This window comes from Pristiophorus japonicus, chromosome 1 (assembly GCF_044704955.1).
Source record: "Pristiophorus japonicus isolate sPriJap1 chromosome 1, sPriJap1.hap1, whole genome shotgun sequence".
NCBI classification, from domain to species: Eukaryota; Metazoa; Chordata; class Chondrichthyes; family Pristiophoridae; genus Pristiophorus; species Pristiophorus japonicus.
The window spans coordinates 230,001,869-230,024,746 of record NC_091977.1 but is presented as its reverse complement, the minus strand read 5'-3'; the positions used below and the strand labels follow the sequence as shown (position 1 = coordinate 230,024,746).

Sequence of the window (22,878 nt, the reverse complement as noted above, 5' to 3'; positions counted from 1 at the left end):
CTCCTGGGGTGGACTTCAGCTGACATGTAAAGGCCCAATAACCCTATATTCAAGGAAAGATCAGTCCCACGGCCTCTTCCTCCACACCAATGGGGACTCCATTGTGATGAGGTGGAACAAGGATGGTAGCCAAGTGACCTACAGCACGATGGGTTGTAGTCACCCACGGACAGCACAGACTCGTCAGGTCTGGGTGAAATGCGAACCTAAGACCACAATGGGACGGAGTAAAATGAATTCAGCTTCGGGCTCCTCGTCCTGTGTTAACCCACAAGAGACATACACATTGATGCTGGCACAAGGGACGAATGAGCCATGGGAAACTATATATTGCAATAATACGCCAGTTAACACATAATAGCCAAATTAAACGGCAAGAGACAACCGTAAGAAACTGTACCAAGAGATAGAGGTGTTGGGATAAAATGGCAGAGAAATAGTAAGAAAACAGAATGTGCAACATGCTCAGACATCTGTTCTAGTCATAATAGCACGATATCAAACAGCAGCAAGGAACAAACCAGGGCATGTGAGACCCGGAAACGCCGAAGCGAGAAACATCTGATTGCCCAGACAATGCAGGTCCCACGACTAAGACAACAACTAAATTTCAAATAACCAGAATGACACGGTCAAGAACGTCACAAGGGTGCATACAAAAGGGGAAAGAGGGAATTGTCCTGTGCATAAAGCAGGAACAGTGCCCACAACCACCAGGCATAACGGTGGTAACAAGGGACGAGCCTGCCACCCCATCCCCAACAACCACGTCACAGGCAGCTGAACTAGATACACCATCAGTGCCCGATAGGCAGTTTCAGTGCCCAGAACACACACCTGGGCCACAAAATGGATTAGTGTTAGTAAAACGTGCAGAGATATTATATGATAATGTACACCATGAGTTGGTACCCATTGTGTTAAATTTGACTAATCTGGAACTCCCTGAATGGTGTTCTAAAAGAACGCAGTAGTTGTACCGAAGATTGGTACAACAAATCCTCAGACAAAGTAACTATGCCAACAGGGGAAAAATTAGGTCCCATTCCCAGACGACATAAACGAGGCCTGGTAAATGATGCAGCTACGGTCTTTAACCTCAGTGGCAAACACCATTGATTTGGCAACTTTGGATAATAAAGTACAAGATTTAGCTTCTCATATTAAGGAAATTTTGCGTGAACAAAATCAATCAAGATTCACAGTTAACAAAGGACCAAGTGCTGACAATTAGATTACAGGACATAGCAACGGTCCTCAAGGCCCACGCACGGACCATTAATAAGCGAATCAAGGAAGAGCGTGTAGCCTCTGACCAAGCAGCTAAGAATGATGGCTGCAATAGGGACCTGGGTAGTAGAAAAGACAAGGGAAAATTTGGCACAGGTCCACAGAGGGGAGGTTCCCCTGAGAATCAGCAATGACCAATTGGTGAATTTGACCATGCATTCAAAAGAAATACAAGGATGCTAACTCAGGGGGATGATACGTGTATATCCCACACAAGTGGAATGTAATGATAAAGGAGGACTAGTAGGATTGGCACTGGCCATTCCAGTAATCATGGAAGGAGATAACCTAAAGGAAGTGTATGAAGTACAAAGCATAGGGATTATTAGAGAAGGTGTGTATATAGCTTATCGCGAGACACTACCATATGCTGTAACTTAGAGACAGTTTGATAGGGACAAAATTGGAAGGATGTGTTACTCATCAGGGAACCACAATTAGTTATGATCCTGAGGCGGCTTGCGGTTTTATTACTGGTACGCAGGTAAATTGCACCATGGAAACCTTGGGCGCACAATGGGGAAAGACACATGTGGCGTATGTAAGCAACGGAGAATACCGTGTAACGATTAATCAGAAATCCTTTAAGTACAGTCAGCAGGAATGCCTGATCCCCACTGCTACATTCTGCTTTGTTCCGGAAATACCTGAGAATCGGAAAGGAGGAATTAGTAGACATACATCGAGAGTCAACATCAATACAGGTGTCAGGAGACATAAAGGAGGAACTCGCCAAGTACGTGAACAAGTTTGGGTACAAGGTGCCCCCGTTACCAGAACATCTCGTCAAACTGCGAGAAACAGTCGCCAAGAGTCAGAGTCTACTACACTCAGGCAGAGCAATCAGGACATTTCGGAAGGATATCGAGGACATTAAAGTCACCACATGGTGGGATGACCTATGGAACTGGGGACTGAACATTCAAATTCATCCTTGGATAAGGATAATATCCCATATACTTATCGTGATTCAATTACTGATTGCAAACACAACAAATATAGCACAATGTGCTGCAGCAAGAAAACGGAAGGCCCAACTACAGGTAAGGGCAATTAAGGCTAGGTCAACCTCAGGGCAGGAAAATCTTTATGAGCAGAGGATGGACAAGGGGCGCACTGTTTGAGGTTTGGAGAGACACGTGACAGTACTCCAGGCTAGATGGCCACTGGTCAAGGAAAACCAGAGGGTGTTCTTTAACAAATCTCAACGGTATAGCCTACTTGTGTATAGCCAAGGGCCATAAGGGGGGATTGTAAAGGAGTAAAAAAATAGAGACAGATTGTATGTAAAACTTGCTTATAAATGATCGAAAATGGCCATATATTCAAGATTTTGAAGGAAATAGAAGGCTAAAGACTTGCGTGCTTATCCTTTAAAGAATGCAGAACAGGTTGAAAAGGCCAGAGCAAGGTCAAAACTGTAGAAACAGTCCAAAAGGCTGAGATTGGTTCCATATGCTATGGGAGATGGCGAGATTGCAGACCATTCAGCAGCCAGTCCGATAAGGGTTAACGAATCAATGATGCTCCAATAATTAGTTGACCAATTAGTGTTCACGAGGCCACCATGCCTCGAAAACTGTATAACTGTGTGGAACCTTTGTTCGTTGAAGATCCTTTCTTAGGCTGCTAGGACTGGGAGCTTCCCCTGCATATGTTGGAATAAAGATGGTTTCGAACCTATCTCTGGAGTCTGTCATCAATCAGGTGTCGATCCTCTAGCTCAGGAGAAAGGAAGATTTCTCCACAACAGTATTGACTGAAGCACGTGCTCATAGAATGAAACTGAATATTTCACTGGGACCAGATACTTTGGGCCCAAGTTTCCACACGATAAAAAACGAGCACCCCTCCGAGCTGGGCGCCGAATTTCGCGCCACAAAGTGCGCCTAAAAAAAACCTCCGTATTCTCAACCTCCCTGCAGGTCCTCTGGCCCTCGGCGCGGCGCAGCAGGAGCTGTAGGGGACGGAGCTAGGACCCTGCGCCGAAAACAGTGCCGGGAGCTCTGCACATGCGCGCTACAGTGGGCACGCAAGTGCAGTAGCTCCAGGCGCCCGAAACTGTGTGGGAGGGGCCCGAAGCACGCAGCCCCTGGCCGAATGGCCTCACTGGGGCTGTGAATAAGGCTCCTCCCACGGCCAGCTCCTGCTTCCTGCCGACTCCGACTCCAGCTCCAGCTCCTGCTCCTGCTCCCCCCCCCCCCCCGACCGGACCGGACCCTACTCGACCTGCCTGTCGCTGCCGCTCCTGCTTCCCCACCCCCGACCGGACCCGACCCGACTGCGGCTGCCGCTCCCACCCGACTTGACCCGACTCTACTCTCGCCCCCGGACTGGATCCGACCTGACCTCCCCCTCCCCGACCTGACCTCCGTCCCTCTGTCCCTCTGTCCCTCTGTCCCTCTGTCCCTCTGTCCCTCTGTCCCTCTGTCCCTGGCCCGAACCGAACCTCTCTCCCCGACCCAACGCCACCTACCTCTGGTGCTGGGGACGGGCCCAGCCCGAAATCTCGGGCCCGGCCCGTTCAGCCTTCGGTCCCGACGGCAAACCGCTTCCTAAAGGCCTGCCTGAAGAACTTTCACACAGGTAGGAACATGGTTTATTTAATCTTTTCTTTGCTTATAAATGTTTATTCAGGTTGGATTTATTTGTATAAGTATAACTAAGGATTTATTGTAGAATTTAATGACTTCCCTTCCCCCCCTCCCCCCCTCGTTCCCTATGCCGAATTTGTAACCTGCGCCTGATTTTTTAATGTGTAGAACAGGTTTTTTCAGTTCTACAAAAATCTTCACTTGCTCCATTCTAAGTTAGTTTGGAGTACGTTTTCACTGCGGAAACTTTCAAATCAGGCGTCAGTGGCCGGACACGCCCCCTTTTGAAGAAAAAATTCTGTTCCAAAGTAGAACTGTTCTACCTGACTAGAATTGCAGGAAAAAAAATGTGGAGAATTGCGATTTCTAAGATAGTCCGTTCTCCACCAGTTGCTCCTAAAAATCAGGCACAAATCATGTGGAAACTTGGGCCCTTTATAGCTTGTGTAAAAATCTCGTCATGGCATTTTCACATCTGCAGTATGCAAGAGTGTCATCGTTGCAAGTTTCAGGTCTATTGTTGACATATTCTTGGGGACAGTAGTCCCAGAAGCAGTCTATGCATCTTACATTCAGTTGTGTACCTGTATTTAATAATTTTTTTTAAAATGTAGACCTTTGCAGCAGAAACACGCCATTCGGCCCAACTAGTCAGTGCTGGTGTTTATGCGCCACACAAGCCTCTTATTATTTTATCTCACCCGATCAGCATATCCTTCTATTCCTTTCCCTCTCGTGTACTTGTCTAGCTTCCCCTTAAATGCCCCTATAATATTCGCCTCAACAACAACTTGCATTTATATCGCGCCTTTAACATAATAAAATGCCACCATGTGCTTCACAGGAGCGTCATCGGACAAAATTTGACACCATAAGGAGATACTAGGAGAGGGGAAAGAGGTAGGTTTTAAGGAGTGTCTTAAAGGAGGAGTGAGAGGTAGAGCCGCAGAGAAGTTTAGGGAAGAAATTCCAGAACTTAGGAACCAAGCAGCTGAAGGCATGGGCACCAATGATGGGGCGAAGGAAATCGGGGATAACCTGCGAGTCTAACAACAGTACGCCCTTATGATCTGAACTGGGTGTGATGTCTTTCACAATTGCTCTCGCATGCACTTCACTAATCTTGGCTTAGTGAGACAAGACCTGATGTGCAGTTATAGGTGCTTTATTTTACAGACAGCAGTCAGATGAACAGCAGTAAACAAACTTTACTTACTTCACTTCTTTCCTTGAAACACAAGAAGATATTAATGAAACATACACCCTGCCCCTTCCATGGGCTGACTTACTTGTTATTGGCATTATCTTTCTTTCTGGTCAGCTTCTACATGCAAGAATTGAACTGTAACTTTGCTTTCAGCTCCATGTCCAAAACTCGCCATCTCCTCTTTAAAACCTGACTGCCTGCCCATGTGTCTCTCTGCTCCTATTCTCTTTGTGCCCACATGAAGTCAAAGTTGATGCCATTCTGACCTCTTCCCCATTCGGTGATTCGACATTGGGCCCATCAATAACTGGCTACCTCTTTAATCTAAGTATAGGGTCTCAGCAAACAACCCATGAGTGGGTCCCCCCCAATGATAAGAACCTTGAACGGTCACTGGAATGTCTAAACAAATTTTCAATGTCTAAAACACTCTTGCTCAGATATTTTGTCTGAATCCTAATCTAAATTTACCAGCTCTGTTGGTTTTGTGAACTTAACCCCTCGAGATCTACATTTAAGTCAATAGTAGCACTTTCAAGTAGTTGCATACATCTAGATCCTCCCATGGAAGAATAGTCATAAATCCTGAAACGCGACGACAGTATTACTTTACCTTCAATGAGATTATGGATATATTCTCTATAAAACCTGTGCAAGATATTTGCTGTAAATGGTTTTGAGTAGAGATGATGAGAGTTTTGATCAATAAAAACCTTACAATACAAGAACATAAGAAATAGGAACAAGAGTAGGTCATTCATCCCTTCACGCCTGCTAGGTCATTCAATAAGATCATGGCTGAACTTCTATCTCAACTCCACCTTCCCACATTATCCCCATATCCCTCGGTTCCATGAATATCAAAAAAACTATCGATCTCAGTCTTGAATATACTCGACGACTTAGCATCCACAGCCCTCCGGGGTAAAGAATGCCCAAGAGTCACAACCCTTTGGGGCCAAAATTGCTCTTTTCCTTAAGGCGTGTTACCATCGGAAATCGGCGGCCACACTGCGGAGTGCAGTGGCCACCGACTTTTCATGTAATGCCATTATCAAAATTCCACTCCTGCGGTATCCCGGCGGAGACCGCAACCCCCCCGCTGCTGCCGAGCCATCCTAAGTGCAACATCACAGTGCGCACTGCTGATGTTTCTCCCCACCCCACCCAACAGCAAAATTCTGCCGAGAAAATCTTCCTCCCGCCAGGCGGTGCCAAAACCTTTTTTGAAACGGTGCAATGAGGCTGTGGCCTTCTAAAATGGCAGTGCGGCTCTCCCATTAAAGGGGAGGATGCACTGCCGCTGCCGCAATGTTTTTTTTTGTCAGCCGATTGCCATGTCGTGCCGACAATTATGCCACCGGTTTGGCTGGGCCGCCAGCAGGCAGCCTGGCATCCCCTCTTGGGTACCAGGCTGCTGGCCTGGCCAAAACCCTCCCTGGTGGCCCAGTGGACCAAACTTTTAAAATCGCGGTGGCTGTCCCCTTTAAGTGAAGGGGAGAGCCATGATGACGTCATCAGCACTATGCTGATGACTGACAGCAGCGGACACAAAAAAATAGCCAAAGAGCGGAATTTCGCTCAAGAGACCAGCTCATCCACAGCGGCGGTAAAAACACTGGAAATGGGGTGCGTGCGTCCCATTTCAAGCAGTGGGCAATTTCGGCCCCTTTGAGTGTAGATATTTCTCCTCGTCTCTGTTCTAAATGGCCAATCCCTTAATCTGAGGCTGTGACATCGAGTTCTAGAAGCCCCAGCCAGGGAAAACATCCTTCCAGCATCAACCCTGTCAAGGCCTGTAAGAATTTTATATGTTTCAATATTCTGATGTTTCTTATAAAATACTGTTGAAAATTTAAAACATGCCTTTTAAGCAATACCATATCTAAACAGTTTTTTGGAAGAACATAAAGAGCTAATCACTATCCTACAAAGATAACAAAGTTAAATTCCAGTCATAATCCTTAGATAAGGCAAATGTCTAGCAGGTTGCTTACCCCAGCCGAGCACTCCAAGGCCATTGATCATTGTTGTGTGAGAATCCGTACCCACGAGACTGTCAGGGTAGTAGCATCCATCCTGATCAAACACCACCCGTGCTAAATATTCCAAATTCACCTGGTGGATGATTCCTGAGCCAGGAGGAATGATCCTCATGTTGTGAAAAGCTTTAGAGCCCCACTTCGGTTTAAAGAAAAAGATTTTAAAGCGATATATTTAACTCGACAACATAAATAGGAGCTAAATGATTGCTCAAAATACCTATCCCTTTAAATTCATTGCTGCTAATAAGTTTCCCTGTGGGGAACAGTATATGTTGGAGCTTTAAATCACTGTTTATTGGTGATTTCCCTTCTCCTGAAGTTACTGTCTACTGGTGAGGTGCACTGCTACGGATGCTTGACCAAGTGGCCGCACTTCAAGTACGAGCATAGACACTGTTTGGGCAGGCTATTTGACTGCGAGGGCATGATAGTTGCACCCAACCCTTTCCTCATGGAAAATGCACATGTGTGGTTGTCAAACAAAAGTCAGTGGATAGCAAGAAAGAGCGGGGGAACTGCACCAGATATTTCCCCCCCTCTAGCACAGATGTGGACCAAGCCAATTTTAGCCTCCTAAGTAACAACCTGGCTGATGTTAGGCAACTCAAAAGACTGGGAACTGACTCTGGTATTTCATGGATTGTATACCTCAGTTGCATGTTGCCTTTGCCAGCTAAACCACTGAGCGAATGCGTGAGAATTTATTTTTATACTATTTTGTCAAATATCAGCATCATCTACCAGGAAGGGAATTCAAGTATTACTGAGATAATCACAAATTTATAAGATGGTCTTTTCCCAAGTTTTTAAGTTTCTGATGTAAACATACTTGAGCACAGCCCGAGAGATTGTCTGTTATCTCCAGTGTGGGTGGATCTGGAAGAGTTTCAGAATTCTAGTTCTTCCACCCTCCTCGAAATATTGTTATTTCAGTTCATAAGGTCAAGGCTATAAATCACTCGATCCTTCTTCTCTGGCGCATGAAACAAGAATACAACATTTTATTGCAGAACAGTTGATGAGACCACACAGAATAACATACCTTCAAAAACTCAAATCTTTCTTTATTTCTTTCAAATTCAATTTCTTGGTTTTTTTGCAAGCTGTCTGGCCTGCGGGGAAAAAAAACAGAACTAGATGAGTTTCAGCACCAAAACATTTGGCAAATAAATTTATCACAAGTACAGTACTCAAATATATCTAATAAAGTTACCAAAGCAAAGTGGGAGGGAGGAAACACAAATATTTTAAGAGTGCTAAAAATGGTCATCATCAATCATCACTGGCAGATCTCGTTCTATGCGACTTTACAGTGAAAGAATGAAGATCAAAGTTAGATCGCATCCAGAGCACTAATCAAAAAGCAACACATAATCTACAACATTAAAGTCTGAGAACTTCAATATAAATGTTATTCCTGATTACACGGCAACGTAAGAAAGAGAGAATGGTATTGTGGCATTTCAATTAATGCAGGTTATTACAGTACAATTTATTATTCAACTTCACAACATGAACCTCTAGCAACAATCTGCTAGGGTTTAAACATTCTGTTGAAATAAAAGTTCACGGGGTTGGGGGTAATATATTAGCATGGATAGAGGATTGGCTAACAGAAAACAGAGTCAGGATAAATGGTTCATTCTCGGGTTGGCAATCAGTAACTAGTAGGGTGCTGCAAGATCAGTGCTGGGACTCCAACTATTTACAATCTATATTAATGACTTGGAAGAAAGGACCGAGTGCAACGTAGCCAAGTTTGCTGATGATACAAAGATGGGAGGAAAAGCAATGTGTGAGGAGGACACAAAAAATCTGCAACATGAATCTTGGCCTTTATTGCAAAGGAGATGGAGTATAAAAGCAGGGAAGTCTTGCTACAGTTTTATACAGGGTATTAGTGAGGCCACACCTGGAATACGGCGTACAGTTTTGGTTTCCAAATTTACAAAAGGATATACCTGCTATGGAAGCAGTTCAGAGAAGGTTCACTAGCTTGATTCCAGAGATGAGGGGGTTGACTTATGAGGAAAGGTTGAGTAGGTTGGGCCTCTACTCATTGGAATTCAGATGAATGAGAGGTGATCTTATCGAAACGTATAAGCGGGCTTGACAAGGTAGATGCAGAGAGGATGTTTCCACTGATAGGGGAGACTAGAACTAGAGGGCATAATCTTAGAATAAGGGGCCTCCTATTTAAAACTGAGGAGAAATTTCTTCTCTCAAAAGATTGTAAATTTGTGGAATTCGCTGCCTCAGAGAGCTGTGGAAGCTGGGACATTGAATAAATTTAAGACAGAGATAGACAGTTTCTTAACCGATAAGGGAATATGGGGTTATGGGGAGCGGGCAGGGAAGTCCATGATCGGATCAGCCATGATTGTAGTAAATGGCGGAACAGGCTTGAGTGGCCGTATGGCCTTCTCCTGCTCCTATTTCTTATGTTCTTATTGAACCATAGGATTTCTTCCTATTCTATTAAAATGATACTGGGGCTAAAAGGATTAAATTATCGAGGCTAGGTTGCAGAGACTAGGCTTGCATCCCCTTGGATATAGAAAAATAATGGGTGATATACTTGGTGTTTAAGATGATTAAATACATTGATAGTGTAGAGAGAGAGAAATTAGGTTCTCTGGTTGGAGAGTTCAGAACAAGGAGCAATAACCTTAAAATTAGAGCTGGGTCGTTCAGGGGTGATGTCAGGAAGCATTTCTTCACACAAAGGATAGTGGAAATCTGGAACTCTCTCACTCAAGAAAGCTGTTGAGGTTGAGGATCAATTGAAAATTTCAGAACAGAACTCAATAGATTTTTGTTAACTAAGAGTATTAAGAGTTACAGAACCAAGGTGGGTAGATGGAGTTATTATACAGATCAGTCAATTGAATGGTGGAATAGGCTCGAATGGCTGAATGTCCAACGCCTGTTCCTATGTTCCTAAATAGTCAATTTAAACCAGGAAAAAGTAATGCAGAAGAAAAATACATAGCTCAATAAGAGAATAAGTATGCCCTCAAGCGGGTTAATTTCAGAAAATATAAATTTCATAGGATACTCAATGTCTCTCATGCCATTTTCACCTTGATGGAATGGCACAGATGACTGCAACAGAGTTGTCCCAATATCAATGGGACTCACAAAACTGTTTTCCAGAGTTCCAATGGATTATCAAAACCAGTTTTTTGAGCCTTGAAATCTGCTGTCGGATTAATGCTCCCTGCTCTAGCCGTCTGAACACACCAAATCAGTTAGTAGGTCTGCAAGCTTGTGTCACAATGCTACCCGCATGCAATGACATAAGCATATCAGTGTACACAATCGACTTTGCTTCAATTACCAGGCTTGGCCATTTCTAAACTGTCTTGATGTGGGGGTTTTTGGGGGTTATAATTTAGTATGAGTAAGACCAAATGCTGAAATAAAGAGAGTTGTTTCCCCCGTCTGATGTTGCCTGGGCTCTTGCTGGTCTGCCTCAGTCTCACTCCAAAACCTCCACCACGAGTGGGTATGATCCTCCAGGACTCATGCCATTTGACCCATGCTGCACATGTACTGCTGGGATGGTTTAGCTAACTTATTGCCAGCTTTGATGGCTTCCATTCAATCATAATTCTACCCGCGTCCTCTTTTGTCATATATAGCAGATTCTTTGATCTTTCCTAGAACATAACGTCAATGTAAACGGAAAGGGCTTTTGTCCACAAGCACATGTTTATGAAGTTTTTAAAAAATTAATATTTAACAGTTCAGTTTAGCACATCAAAATCTAGGATTCAAAAGAGGCTGCATAATTTCCACATCACAAGAATTAGTCTTTTAGTAAGTCCCCAAACCAGCAAGGTGTTTATTGTGCACAAACTGCCAGATACTGCATGTAAACGCTAATGAATTTAACATTTCGGAGTAAAAAAATCTTTCATTTCAGAAAGAAGGCTGCATATGTCTATTCAAACAAGTTCTCTAATGTGATTGTAAATATAGATTAGCAGTAGTCAATGAAGCCTATCAGCAGCATTCTGTAATTAAATATACACATTATCCTATTTTTCCACTTCCCCAAGGAGCCATTTGTACTTCAATACAGCGCATACATCAAAGTGAGCCTGCTATCTGAAAAAAACCTGGCAAATGTTTCGATCGAGTCTATATTTTAAAAAAGTCGCGCAAATCCAAACTTAAACCACTATAAATAGATTCATAGGGCCCAAGTTTGCCCCCCGCTTAGAACGGCGCACTGACTTTGTAGAAGAAAAATCGCGCCTAAAACTGACCGAGGAATTCTCCCCGCTCCTCAGGACGTCTCCAGCCTCGGCGTAGCGCACCATATCCAGTGGGAGGGCGGAGCCAGGTCCCGGCGCTGAAAACAGTGCCGGGACCTCTGCACATGCGCGCTTGAGTGTGCGCGCATGTGGAGTAGCGCCTGGCAGCCCGAATCTCTGCGACGCTCTGCAGACTGTGTGGGAGGGGCTCGAAGCATGCCGCCCCTACCCCTGGCCGAATGGGCTCCCTCATTGGCAGCCCGCTGCATTCCTTAAGGTAGGACTTCAATTTTTTATTTGTTATTTATTGATTTATTGATTGCTTATTACTTTGGTCTTGGTGCTTTAGGTGCAGGGTTCCTACTATTTTTTAATTAATTGCTTATTACTTTTTATGCTTTGTAAGTCTTGGTGCTAGATGTATGTCCTCTCAGCTTCTTTGTATTTTTTTTTTTATTTGTTATTGAATGCTTATTTTTGTGCTTTGTTTAGTGTTTGGTGCTTTAAATGTATTTATGCTTCTTTAATGTTGTTGTGAAGGTGTTTAGTGCTTTGCAAGGTCCTCTCATTTCTCTTCTCTTCGCCACCTCCCCAAATCTCTGGCTACCTGCACAGATTTCTTAGCTCACCGCAAGGTTTTTCTGTGTGGACACAAGTGGCCACATACGCTGGCCTAAATTAGTTTGGAGTAACTTTTAGCTGTCTAAACTTGCTTCAATGGCCAAAACAGGCGTAAGTGGCTTGTAACGCTCCCTTTTGAAAGAAAAAAACTTTAAAAAAAAACCTAACTAACTCACTTAGAATGGAGCAAATTGAATGGGCAGAATAGCGATTTTTTTAAAGATACTCCAAAAAAAAATCTAGTTGCTCCAAAAAAAATAGGAGCAACTCCTGGGCAAACTTGGGCCCTTTACTTTGGGAAACTAGCCACATTCGTGTGAACATAAAACAAATTGCTGTTTGTTTCTTTGTAAAAAAAACAGCTAACAGCTAAGGGTTAGAAGAGCACAAGCACTTGACTAATTTACACAAGAGGTAATGTGCTGCACTACAATAGGGGGGTCCAAGCACGTAAACCCAAACCCTTACCCTAGTCCCAACCCAGCGACCCCCACGGGCCTATCTCAGGCTTCCTATCACATCACTTATCAACGACCTCCGGCATCCCCCGATGACCTCCGGCAACCACCGACGACCTCTAGCAAGTCCCACGAGTTCGGGCCATCCGGGCCTACCTCCGGCTTCCCACATCACCCATCGACGACCCCCAACAACCTTCAACGCCCAGCGACGTTCCCAGACGACCTCTGGAGGCGGCGCCCTCGACCTGGATCTAGCTATCAGGCCTCCACCCCACCTGCAGCGGCGGCGGATGGGCCTTCCATGGCGACAGACAACCTCCTCCTCAACAACGATCGGGTCCCCCTCTCCCACGTCGGCGACTGGCCTCCCCATCTCCTTCAGTGACGACTGGATCTCTCCTTTCACACCAGTGGCCTGGCCGCTTCTCCACCTCCATCACATGGTGAGTACCATGGCTGTGACCCCCCCTGCCCTCCCACCCTGAACCCCGGTGGGCCACTGACCCTCCCAATGGCTGCCCCCAACCAGGCCTCAGACCACCTACCACCAAGGGCGCTACCCAGCGCCGAGCCTACGGCCAACATCTCGTCGTAGGCAACTAGGCCCATATAGCAGTGCCTGGTCTCCAGTCGTCTTGGGCCCCCTTGCCACTGGATCAAGACCTCGCCCAGCTAAGCCCATGTGGTAGCCGGTGTGCAACGACCACCCCACATTAAAACAACTCTCGCACAGGCATCTTCCACTCCGTTAACATGAAGTTCGGGACCTGGAACGTCAGGACCCTCATGGACAACCCCACAGCGACAGGCCGGAACGCTGCACCACCATAGATGCCCAGGAACTTAGATGCTTTGATATCAACATCGCCGCCCTAAGCGAGACCCGGCAGGCAGAGGAAGACCAGCTCAAGGAACAAGATGGAGATTACACCTTCTTCAGAAAAGGGAAACCAGAAGAACGTCGCCTCCACGTAGTCGGCTTCACCATCAAAGACTCCCCCTGCGGGGCTAACGAACGCCTCATGACTCTTCGACTCACCCTATCCTGGAACCAGTGCGCCACAGTCATCATTGCGTATGCCCCAACACTCGATGCAACGGATGAGGCCAAAGAGGGTTTTTACACCAACCTCGAAAAATTTCTGTTCTACATCCCCGCGGGCGACAAACTGATCCTCCTCGGTGACTTCAACGCCAGGGTCGGCAAAGACACAGACCTCTGGTGGGGGGGGCGTGATTGGCAGAGAGGGGGTAGGGAAAGCCAACTCCAGTGGTACCCTACTCCTGACAAAATGCCTAAAACACAAACTTGTCATAACCAACACCTTGTTCCACCAGAGGGACAAATACAAGGCATCATGACAACACCCTCGCTCCAAGCACTGGCATCTGCTCAATTGTGTCATCGTCCGAGCCAGGGATCGCAAGGATCGCAGGAGCCGATGACTGCAGGATGGACCATCGCCTAATCCGATCCATCATCGACACCAACATAGCCCCAAAGCGGAAGGGGCAGCAGAAGCAGTGCCGCAAAAAAGTCAATGCCGGAGCACTTAAGGAACCAGCTAAGAGAGCCCTATACAGCCAGCGCCTCCCAGCTAACCTTGACGACCCTGAGACGCAGAGTGCCCGCAGCGCTTGGTCTGCCCTCCAGGCCTCCATAACCAGTGCCTGCAAAGAGACGCTCAGTTACCCAACCAGGAAACATCAGGACTGGTTTGATGAGAATGATCAGGAGATCCAAGAGCTAATAAATCACAAGCGCAGGGCATTTCTGAGCCTTAAACAACAACCCAACGCAGGAGCAGCAAAGCAGCATTACAGACGGCTCAAGGCTAAGGTCCAACAAAAAACCCGGTGGAGAAAGCACACGAGATACAGCAGCTGGCCGACAACCAAGATGTACGAGGATTCTTCAACCCAATCAAGGCCACCTACGGACCAAACACCTAAGGCCCCACCGCACTGCTGACCAAGAACGGGGAAACACTCATCAAGGACACCGAGGCAGTCAGGGCCCGCTGGAAGGAGCACTTCAAAGATCTCCTCAATCGAGACTCTGGCTTTGACTCGAGTGTTCTCGACTCCATCTCGCAGCATGCTACCCGCCACCACCTTAGTGAGACCCCAACGTTGCATGAGGTCAAAAAAGCCATAAGGCAGCTTAAAAACAAGGCTACAGGTGCGGACGGAATCCCTGCTGAGGCATTGAAGTATGGCGGAGAGGCACTGCTGGCGCGAATACATGACCTCATCTCTTTCATCTGGAGGAAGGACAGCATGCCGGGGGATCTCAGAGATGCAGTAATCGTGACCATCTTTAAAAAAGGGAACAAGTCTGACTGCGGCAACTACAGAGGAATCTCCCTGCTATCAGCCACTGGGAAAGTCGTCGCTAGAGTCCTCCTCAACCGTCTTCTTCCCGTGACCAAGGAACTCCTCCCGGAGTCTCAGTGCGGATTTTGTCCCCTACGGGGCACAACGGACATGATTTTTGCAGCACGACAGCTACAGGAAAAATGCAGGGAATAGCGCCAACCCTTACACATGGCCTTCTTCGACCTTATGAAGGCCTTTGACACTGTCAACCGCAAGGATCTATGGAGCGTCCTCCTCCATTTCGGATGCCCCCAAAAGTTCGTCACCATCCTCCGCCTGCTCCACAACGACATGCAGGCCATGATCCTTACCAACGGATCTACCACAGACCCAATCCACGTACGGACGGAGTCAAACAGGGCTGCATCATCGCCCCAAACCTCTTCTCAATCTTTCTCGCCGCCATGCTCCATCTCACAGTCAACAAGCTCCCCGCTGGAGTGGAACTAAACTACAGAACCAGTGGGAACCTGTTCAACCTGCGCCGTCTCCAGGCCAGATCCAAGACCACCCCAACCTCTGTCATCGAGCAACAGTACGCGGACGACACCTGCGTCTGCGAACATATGGAGGCTGAACTCCAGGACATAGTCGACGTATTTACGGAGGCGTACGAAAGCATGGGCCTTACGCTAAACATCCGTAAGACAAAGGTCCTCCACCAGCCTGTCCTCACTGCACAGCACTGCCCCCCAGTCATCAAGATCCACGGTGCGGCCCTGGACATCGTGGACCACTTCCCATATCTCGGGAGCCTCCCATCAACAAGAGCAGGCATCGATGACGAGATCCAACGCAACTTCAAGTGCGCCAGTGCAGTCTTCGGCCGCCTGAGGAAGAGTGTTTGAAGACCAGGCCCTCAAAACTGCCACCAAGCTCATGGTCTACAGGGCTGTAGTAATACCTGCCCTCATATATGGCTCAGATAAATGGGCCATGTACAGTAGACACCTCAAGTTGCTGGAGAAATATCACCAACGATGTCTCCGCAAGATCCTACAAATCCCCTGGGAGGACAGGCGCACCAACGTCAGTGTCCTCATTCAGGCTAACATCCCCAGCATTGAAGCACTGACCACACGCGATCAGCTCCACTGGGCAGGCACATCGTCCACATGCCAGACACGAGACTCCCAAAGCAAGTGCTCTACTCGGAGCTCCTTCACAGCAAACGAGCCAAAGGTGGACAGCGAAAACGCTACAAGGACACCCTCAAAGCCTCCCTGATAAAGTGCGACAGGGACTCTCTGGCCCAAGACCGCCCCAAGTGGAGGAAGTGCATCCGAGAGGGCTCAGAGTACCTCGATTCTCATCGCCGAGAGCATGCAGAAATCAAGCGCAGACAGCAGAAAGAGCGTGCGGCAAACCTGTCCCACCCACCCCTCCCCTCAACGACTATCTGTCCCACCTGTGAGAGTCTGTGACTCTCGAATTGGACTGTTCAGCCACCAAAGAACTCACTTCAGGAGTGGAAGCAAGTCTTCCTCGATCCCGAGGGACTGCATATGATGATTTAGAAAAGGGACGGCAACCCTCTGGAGACCTACAAACTACTCAAGCCTCAAAAACCAAAGACACTTCTGTGGGTTACAATTAAGGCAAGTAATTTGCAATTCCTCAAAAACCTGCATTTTCAATGCTTCAGCAACCAGGGAACAGGCTATCTTAGATCTGTTACTGTATAATGAGACAGGATTAATAAATGATCTCGCAGTAAAGGATCCTATAGGAATGAGTGACCAGAACATGGTTGAATTTCAAATTTATTTCGAGGGTGAGAAAGTTGGTTCTCAAACCAAGTTCCTAAACTTAAATAAAGGAGACTACAAAGGTATGAGGGCAGAGTTGACTAAAGTGGACTGGGAAAATAGATTAAAGTATGGGACAGTTGATGAGCAGTGGCAAACATTTAAGAAGATATTTCATAATTCGCAACATAAATATATTCCAATGAGAAGGAAAGACTAAGAGAAGGAATAACCTTCCGTGGCTAACTAAGGAAATAAGGGAGGGTATCAAATTGAAAACAAGGGCATACAATGTGGCCAAGACTAGTGGGAGGCCAGAGGATTGGGAAACTTTTAAAAGCCATCAAAGAACGACTAGAAAATGGAGAGGGAAGATAGATTATGAGAGTAAACTAGCCTGAAATATAAAAACAGATAGTAAGAGTTTCTACAGGTACATAAAAAGGAAAAGAGTGGTTAAAGTAAATGTTGGTCCCTTAGAGGATGAGACTGGGGAATTAATAATGGAGAACAGGCAAAGACAATGAACAAATATTTTGTATCGGTCTTCACGGTTTAGACACCAAAAACATCGCAATAGTGGATAATCAAGGGGCTATAGGGAGGGAGGAACTTAATACAATCACTATCACTAATGAAGTAGTACTCGGTAAAATAATGGGACTAAAGGCGGACAAGTCCCCTGGACCTGATGGCTAACGTCCTACAGTCTTAAAAGAAGTGGCTGCAGAGATAGTGGATACATTGGTTGCAATCTATCAAAATTCCCTGGATTCTGGGGTGGTCCCAGCGGATTGGAAAATCGCAAATGTAACGCCCCTATTTAAAAAAGGAGGCAGTCAAAGAGCAGGAAACTATAGACAAGTTAGCCTAACATCTGTCGTTGGGAAAATGCTAGAGTCCATTATTAAGGAAGCAGTAACAGGACATTTGGAAAAGCATAATTCAATCAAGCAGAGCCAGCTGGATTTTATGAAAGGGAAATCATGTTTGACAAATTTTCTGGAGTTCTTACAGAATATAATGAGCAGGGTGGATAAGGAGGAACCAGTGGATGTGGTGTATTTGGATTTCTAGAAGACATTCGATAAGGTGCCACATAAAAGGTTACTGCACAAGATAAAAATTCACAGGGTTGGGGGTAATATATTAGCATGGATAGAGGATTGGTTAACTAACAGAAAACAGAGAGTTGGGATAAATGGGTCATTATCCGGTTGGCAAACAGTAACTAGTGGGGTTCCGCAGGGATCAGTGCTGGGACCCCAACTATTTACAATCTATATTAATGACTTGGATGAAGAGACTGAGTGTAATGTAGCCAAATTTGCTGATGATGCAAAGGTGGGTGGGAAAGCAAATTGTGAGGAGGACACAAAAACTCTGCAAAGGGATATAGACAGATTGAGTGAGAGGGCAAAAATCTGGCAGATGGAGTATAATGTGGGAAAATGTGAGGTTATCCACTTTGGCAGAAAAAAAAAACAGAAAAGCAAATGACAATTTAAATGGAGAAAAATTGCAAAGTGCTCCAGTACAGAGGGACCTGGATGTCCTTGTGCATGAAACACAAAATGTTAGCATGCAGATATAGCAAGTAATCAGGAAGGCAAATGGAATGTTGGCATTTATTGCAAGGGGGATAGAGTATAAGAACATAACATAGCTGATCCGATCATGGATTCAGGTCCACTTCCCTGCCCGCTCCCCATAACCCCTTATTCCCTTATTGGTTAAGAAACTGTCTATCTCTGTCTTAAATTTATTCAATGACCCAGCTTCCACAGCTCTCTGAGGCAGTGAATTCCACAGATTTACAACCCTCAGAGAAGAAATTCCTCCTCATCTCAGTTTTAAATGCGCGGCCCCTTATTCTAAGATTATGCCCCCTAGTTCTAGTCTCCCCTATCAGCCTCCATACCTCAGGGTGGTCACCAACATAGTAATCTTCTGCATCCACCCTGTATAAAAGCAGAGAAGTCCTACTACAACTGTTCAGGGTATTGGTAAGGCCACAAAGGTGTACAGTTTTGGTCTCTGTATTTAAAGGAAGGATATACATGTATTGGAGGCTGTTCAGAGAAGGTTCACTAGGTTGATTCCAGAGATGAGGGGGTTGACCTATGAAGATAGGTTGAGTAGTTTGGGCCTATACTCATTGGAATTCAGAAGAATGAGAGGTGATCTTATCGAAACGTATAAAATAATGAGGGGGCTCGACAAGGTGGATTCAGAAAGGATATTTCCACTCATAGGGGAAACTAAAACTAGGGGACATAGTCTGAGAATAAGGGGCCACCCATTTAAAACTGAGATGAGGAGGAATTTCTTCTCTCAGAAAGGTTGTAAATCTATGGAATTCTTTGCCCCAGAGAGCTGTGGGGGCTGGGTTACTGAATATATTTAAGGCGGAGATAGACAGATTTTTGAGAGATAAGGGAATAAAGGGTTATGGGGAGCAGGCAGGGAAGTGGAGCCGAGTCCATGATCAGATCAGCCATGATCTTATTGAATGGTGGAGCAAGCTCGACGATCCAAATGGCCTACTCCTGCTCCTATTTCTTATGTTCTTATGCACTCTGACACTCGGGTGGCAAATAATGCTACACACATTAAGTACAAGTGTAATAATTGCTGCAAGATGTTGAGCCATACCAAATTACTTGCTCTCTGATTCCTCGGAAGAGCATCTAATTTTCAATTCAATGTAAAATTAAATATATGCAGGTATTTTCTATGCAATCAGTGATCCATGTCATTTGTACAGTTTTGGACTCCTTACCTAAGGAAGGATATACTTGCCATAGAGGGAGTGCAACAAAAGTTCACCAGACTGATTTCTGGGATGGGGGAGGGGGAAGATTGTCCTATAAGGAGAGATTTAGTAGACTAGCTTATATTCCCTAGATTTTAGAAGAATGAGAGATGATCTCATTGAAACATACAAAATTCATACAGGGCTTGACAGGGTAGATGCAGGGAAGATGTTCTCCCTGGCGCGGGAGTCTAGAACAAGGGGTCACAGTCTCAGAATAAGGAGTCGACCATTGAGGACTTAGGTGAGGAGAAATTTCTTCACTCAGGAGGGTGGTGAATCTTTGGAATTCTCTCTCGCTCTCTCTCCCAACCCCAGTCTCTATCTCTCTCTTCCCCCTCCCCCCTTGCCACAGTCTGTACCGTCTACAAGCTGCGCACTCTGCAAGGTCTCTGGAGGCTCAGTCATTGAGTATATTCAAGACAGAGATCGATAGATGTTTAGATATTAAGGGAATCAAAGAATTATGGGGATAGTGCAGGAAAGTAGAGTTGAGATAGAGATCAGCCATGATACTGAATGGTGGAGCAAGCTCAAGGGGCCGAATGGCCAACTCCTGCTCCTATTTCTTATGTTCTTCTATTTGTTTTGTACATTACACCAGGTGACAAAGTAGTTACATAACAGTTATCATTTATTGTCAACTAACTTCAAATACAAGAGCAGAGCTGAAATTTCTAAAACTCATCTCAACCAGAATTAAGTAATCATTTTAAAATGACCCACTGACCTTTTATCATTTTATATCTACAGCGGAATCCTGTTCTATTCGCTCAGAACACGCAAAGTACAACTTGTAACGGGATTGACTGTGCCGCTACTTGCTATGCAAGGAGCAGAAGCAGTGCTGGGCAACAATATCCATGTATCATTGTAGTAACAAGAACATTTAAAAAAAGTGATGGTAAGCACAGCAGTATCAAGATAAGTGTCGCTTTATATTCAGCTTTCCTAATCTTAGAAGATCATTAAACTTCTTAAACCACTGACATGCCAGTCACTTCCTATGCACCGCCACTATTTTCATCTCCTGGGGAGGCCTCTTCCTACCATCAGTACGAAAGAGAACCTCTCGACATGCTCGGACTCCCTCCACAAGAAGATGGAGGGAGTCATCAATGAAGCGAGGAGCAACCCTTTGTCTCTGGGAGCTCATTGTGAAGACCTCCAAACACTCCCAGCACTGAAGCCTTTGAAATGACGACTGATATCAAATGGGGCCATGGCCCCTTTAAATATACCGGCACCAAACACATCACCGCTGACATCACCAAACCCGCACCTTTTAATTGGGCTGGGAAACACGCAGGGCAGGCTTAACAAGGCCCATTACGGGAAGATTTTTTTTTCCAGTAGGATCAACAAAGCACCGGTGGGGGGTCGTCTCCTGCCACCTCCCTCTCCAGTCATGAAGTCACCCAGGTAGGCGAAATCGCAGCCTGAATGTGGGATTCACCCATGTAAACTCATCATGCCATAACTACAAGGTCTGACTGCTGTGTGGCTTTGTGCCCAGTCTGTGAACATACTCAGGTGAGTTTCTCTCTGCAAATTCAGAGCCTGTGGCTACCACCTTGGATTTTCAGCAGCTATAATTCAATCATACATTTAAGCCATTTCTTCATGGTAATTTTTTTCATTATTAAAATGTGATTTTTATTTTCCCTCGGTATGGAGTTCATCAGCCTATCCTTGCTTTCTACTCTATCAAACCTCTGCATCTCACTTTTTGGTCACTGTCTCCGATCCTAAGAATGATCAACTTAAGTAGACTCCCTGAAATCACTCCAGCAATGCAGCACGTTCAGTCCGATGGACCACCAATTTATAAAAGGTATTCTCCTCTCCTTTAGATTGTGGACAACCATGAGCACGCAGTGGAACTGAAGCTTCAAACTGGATCTTGTTTCCCATGTTGAAACTGGAATCAAATTTCCCACCTCCCCGATTGTAAATTGTTCCCTCCGCCATCGAGCACAAATTCAAGACTCTCCCTAAGCTTGAATTCAAAAGAGTCCCACCCACCAACCATAAATTGTCGAGCCGTTTCCCCCTCCCAATGACCAGATTATGAGAGCGCTATACACTCCACCCCTCAAATAAACTTTAATTCAGCAGGTAAACCTTCTGAGCATCAGTTTGCGATTTTCCCCACTGAACATGGAATCAAGGGCAAGCAACCCCCTCTCCCCCACTCCCTACCCCCAAATTTGAATGTGGAATAACATCTCCTGAATATTCAGTCAAAAATTGCCCCTTTCCCACTGAACATGGACTCGAGCGCTCCCTTCCATACCGAGCACGAATTCTGGAGGGCCCTCCCTCACCCCCATAAATTCAAGAGTGTAACTCCTCACCCAAGCACAGCAACACTCCCACTATAACTCCTCTATTGAACATGACACGTAAACTAGACAAATTAGAGATGCTGTTACTGGAGGGAGTGCGAAGAAGAAGATGGAGGCTGGACCAAGAGATCAAGAGGAATTAGGTGAAAGTGTTTTTAAAGGCATGTTGTTAAAGCGCCTCCGGGGGGAGAGAACAGGGCTCTCCTAACGAGTATGGATGCCCGCAAACTTGCCGTGAAGGTTTGTGGCAGCGGTAACCCCTTGCACCACGATCTCCTGTGCCGCGGAGATTGTGACATCATCCGGCTGCACAATGCCCCGGATGCGAACTTTAGTTCTGCCCCCCTGCAGTGAGGCTGGGCGGCAACACCGGCAGCAGCAGGAGGCGTTTTAAGGGAGGCCGGCAACTTGGGGAGCGGTATTTAAAGGTAATGTCGCTTAGGTAAGTAAAACATTTGTTGTGATCCCTTAGGTAATTTTTTTTACCATTTTGCTGTGTCGCAATTGATCAGCTCTGCACTCTGTTAGATTACTTGGGGCTGATGGTCACGGATGGCGGCTGCCGTCGGCGAGGTAGGACATCGTTTCAATACAGAGCTTGCAGCAATGGCCCTTCCCTTTAAGGGAGGGAAGGAGCCTCAGATCATGCTACTGTCCCTCTTGCCGGCTTTAGTGCTCCAAGGGAAGTGGTAGCGCTTGATTTAACACTCCACTTCCTTCCTAGAGTGCTAAACCAGAAGTCTACGACGGCTTCACTTGTGTATCGCCCGGCGAGACTTTTGCACTACCGCAAGAGTTATCGGCCCAAATGGAGCGCTGCACAATTTCTAGTTTCCTATTCTTATATACATGGGATTCAGATTTGGTTTAGTCGCAAATGATTAAAGATTTTGGTTTCTTTTTACTTATAAGTAGCTTGTGGCGCTTGTGGATTTGTACTGTAACTAGAACTAAAGAAATGGTTAAAGTTGTCCATTCCCAGGATGCTTTAGGGTTTAATGTGTCAGGTACAATTTAGCTAACTATGTTGTTTAGTTTTTGTTGAAAGTGCAGGATATGCGATGCTTGCCTGTTGACTTATTTTTGTGGCCACATTATGAAATAAGAT

The 22,878-nt window shown here is 45.8% G+C and overlaps 1 protein-coding gene across 2 annotated transcripts in view; it reads right to left on the bottom strand.

Annotated features, from left to right (window-relative positions):
- aco1 (aconitase 1, soluble) overlaps positions 1 to 22,878 on the bottom strand; it is a 117,289-nt gene that overhangs the window by 67,770 nt on the left and 26,641 nt on the right. For both annotated transcript variants that reach the window (XM_070887763.1, XM_070887772.1), the window contains exons 5-6: positions 8,179 to 8,248; positions 7,089 to 7,272 (exon numbers count right to left, since the gene is read on the bottom strand). In XM_070887763.1, coding sequence (XP_070743864.1) covers positions 7,089 to 7,272; positions 8,179 to 8,248 — 254 coding nt within the window. The remainder of the gene's footprint in view (positions 1 to 7,088; positions 7,273 to 8,178; positions 8,249 to 22,878) is intronic.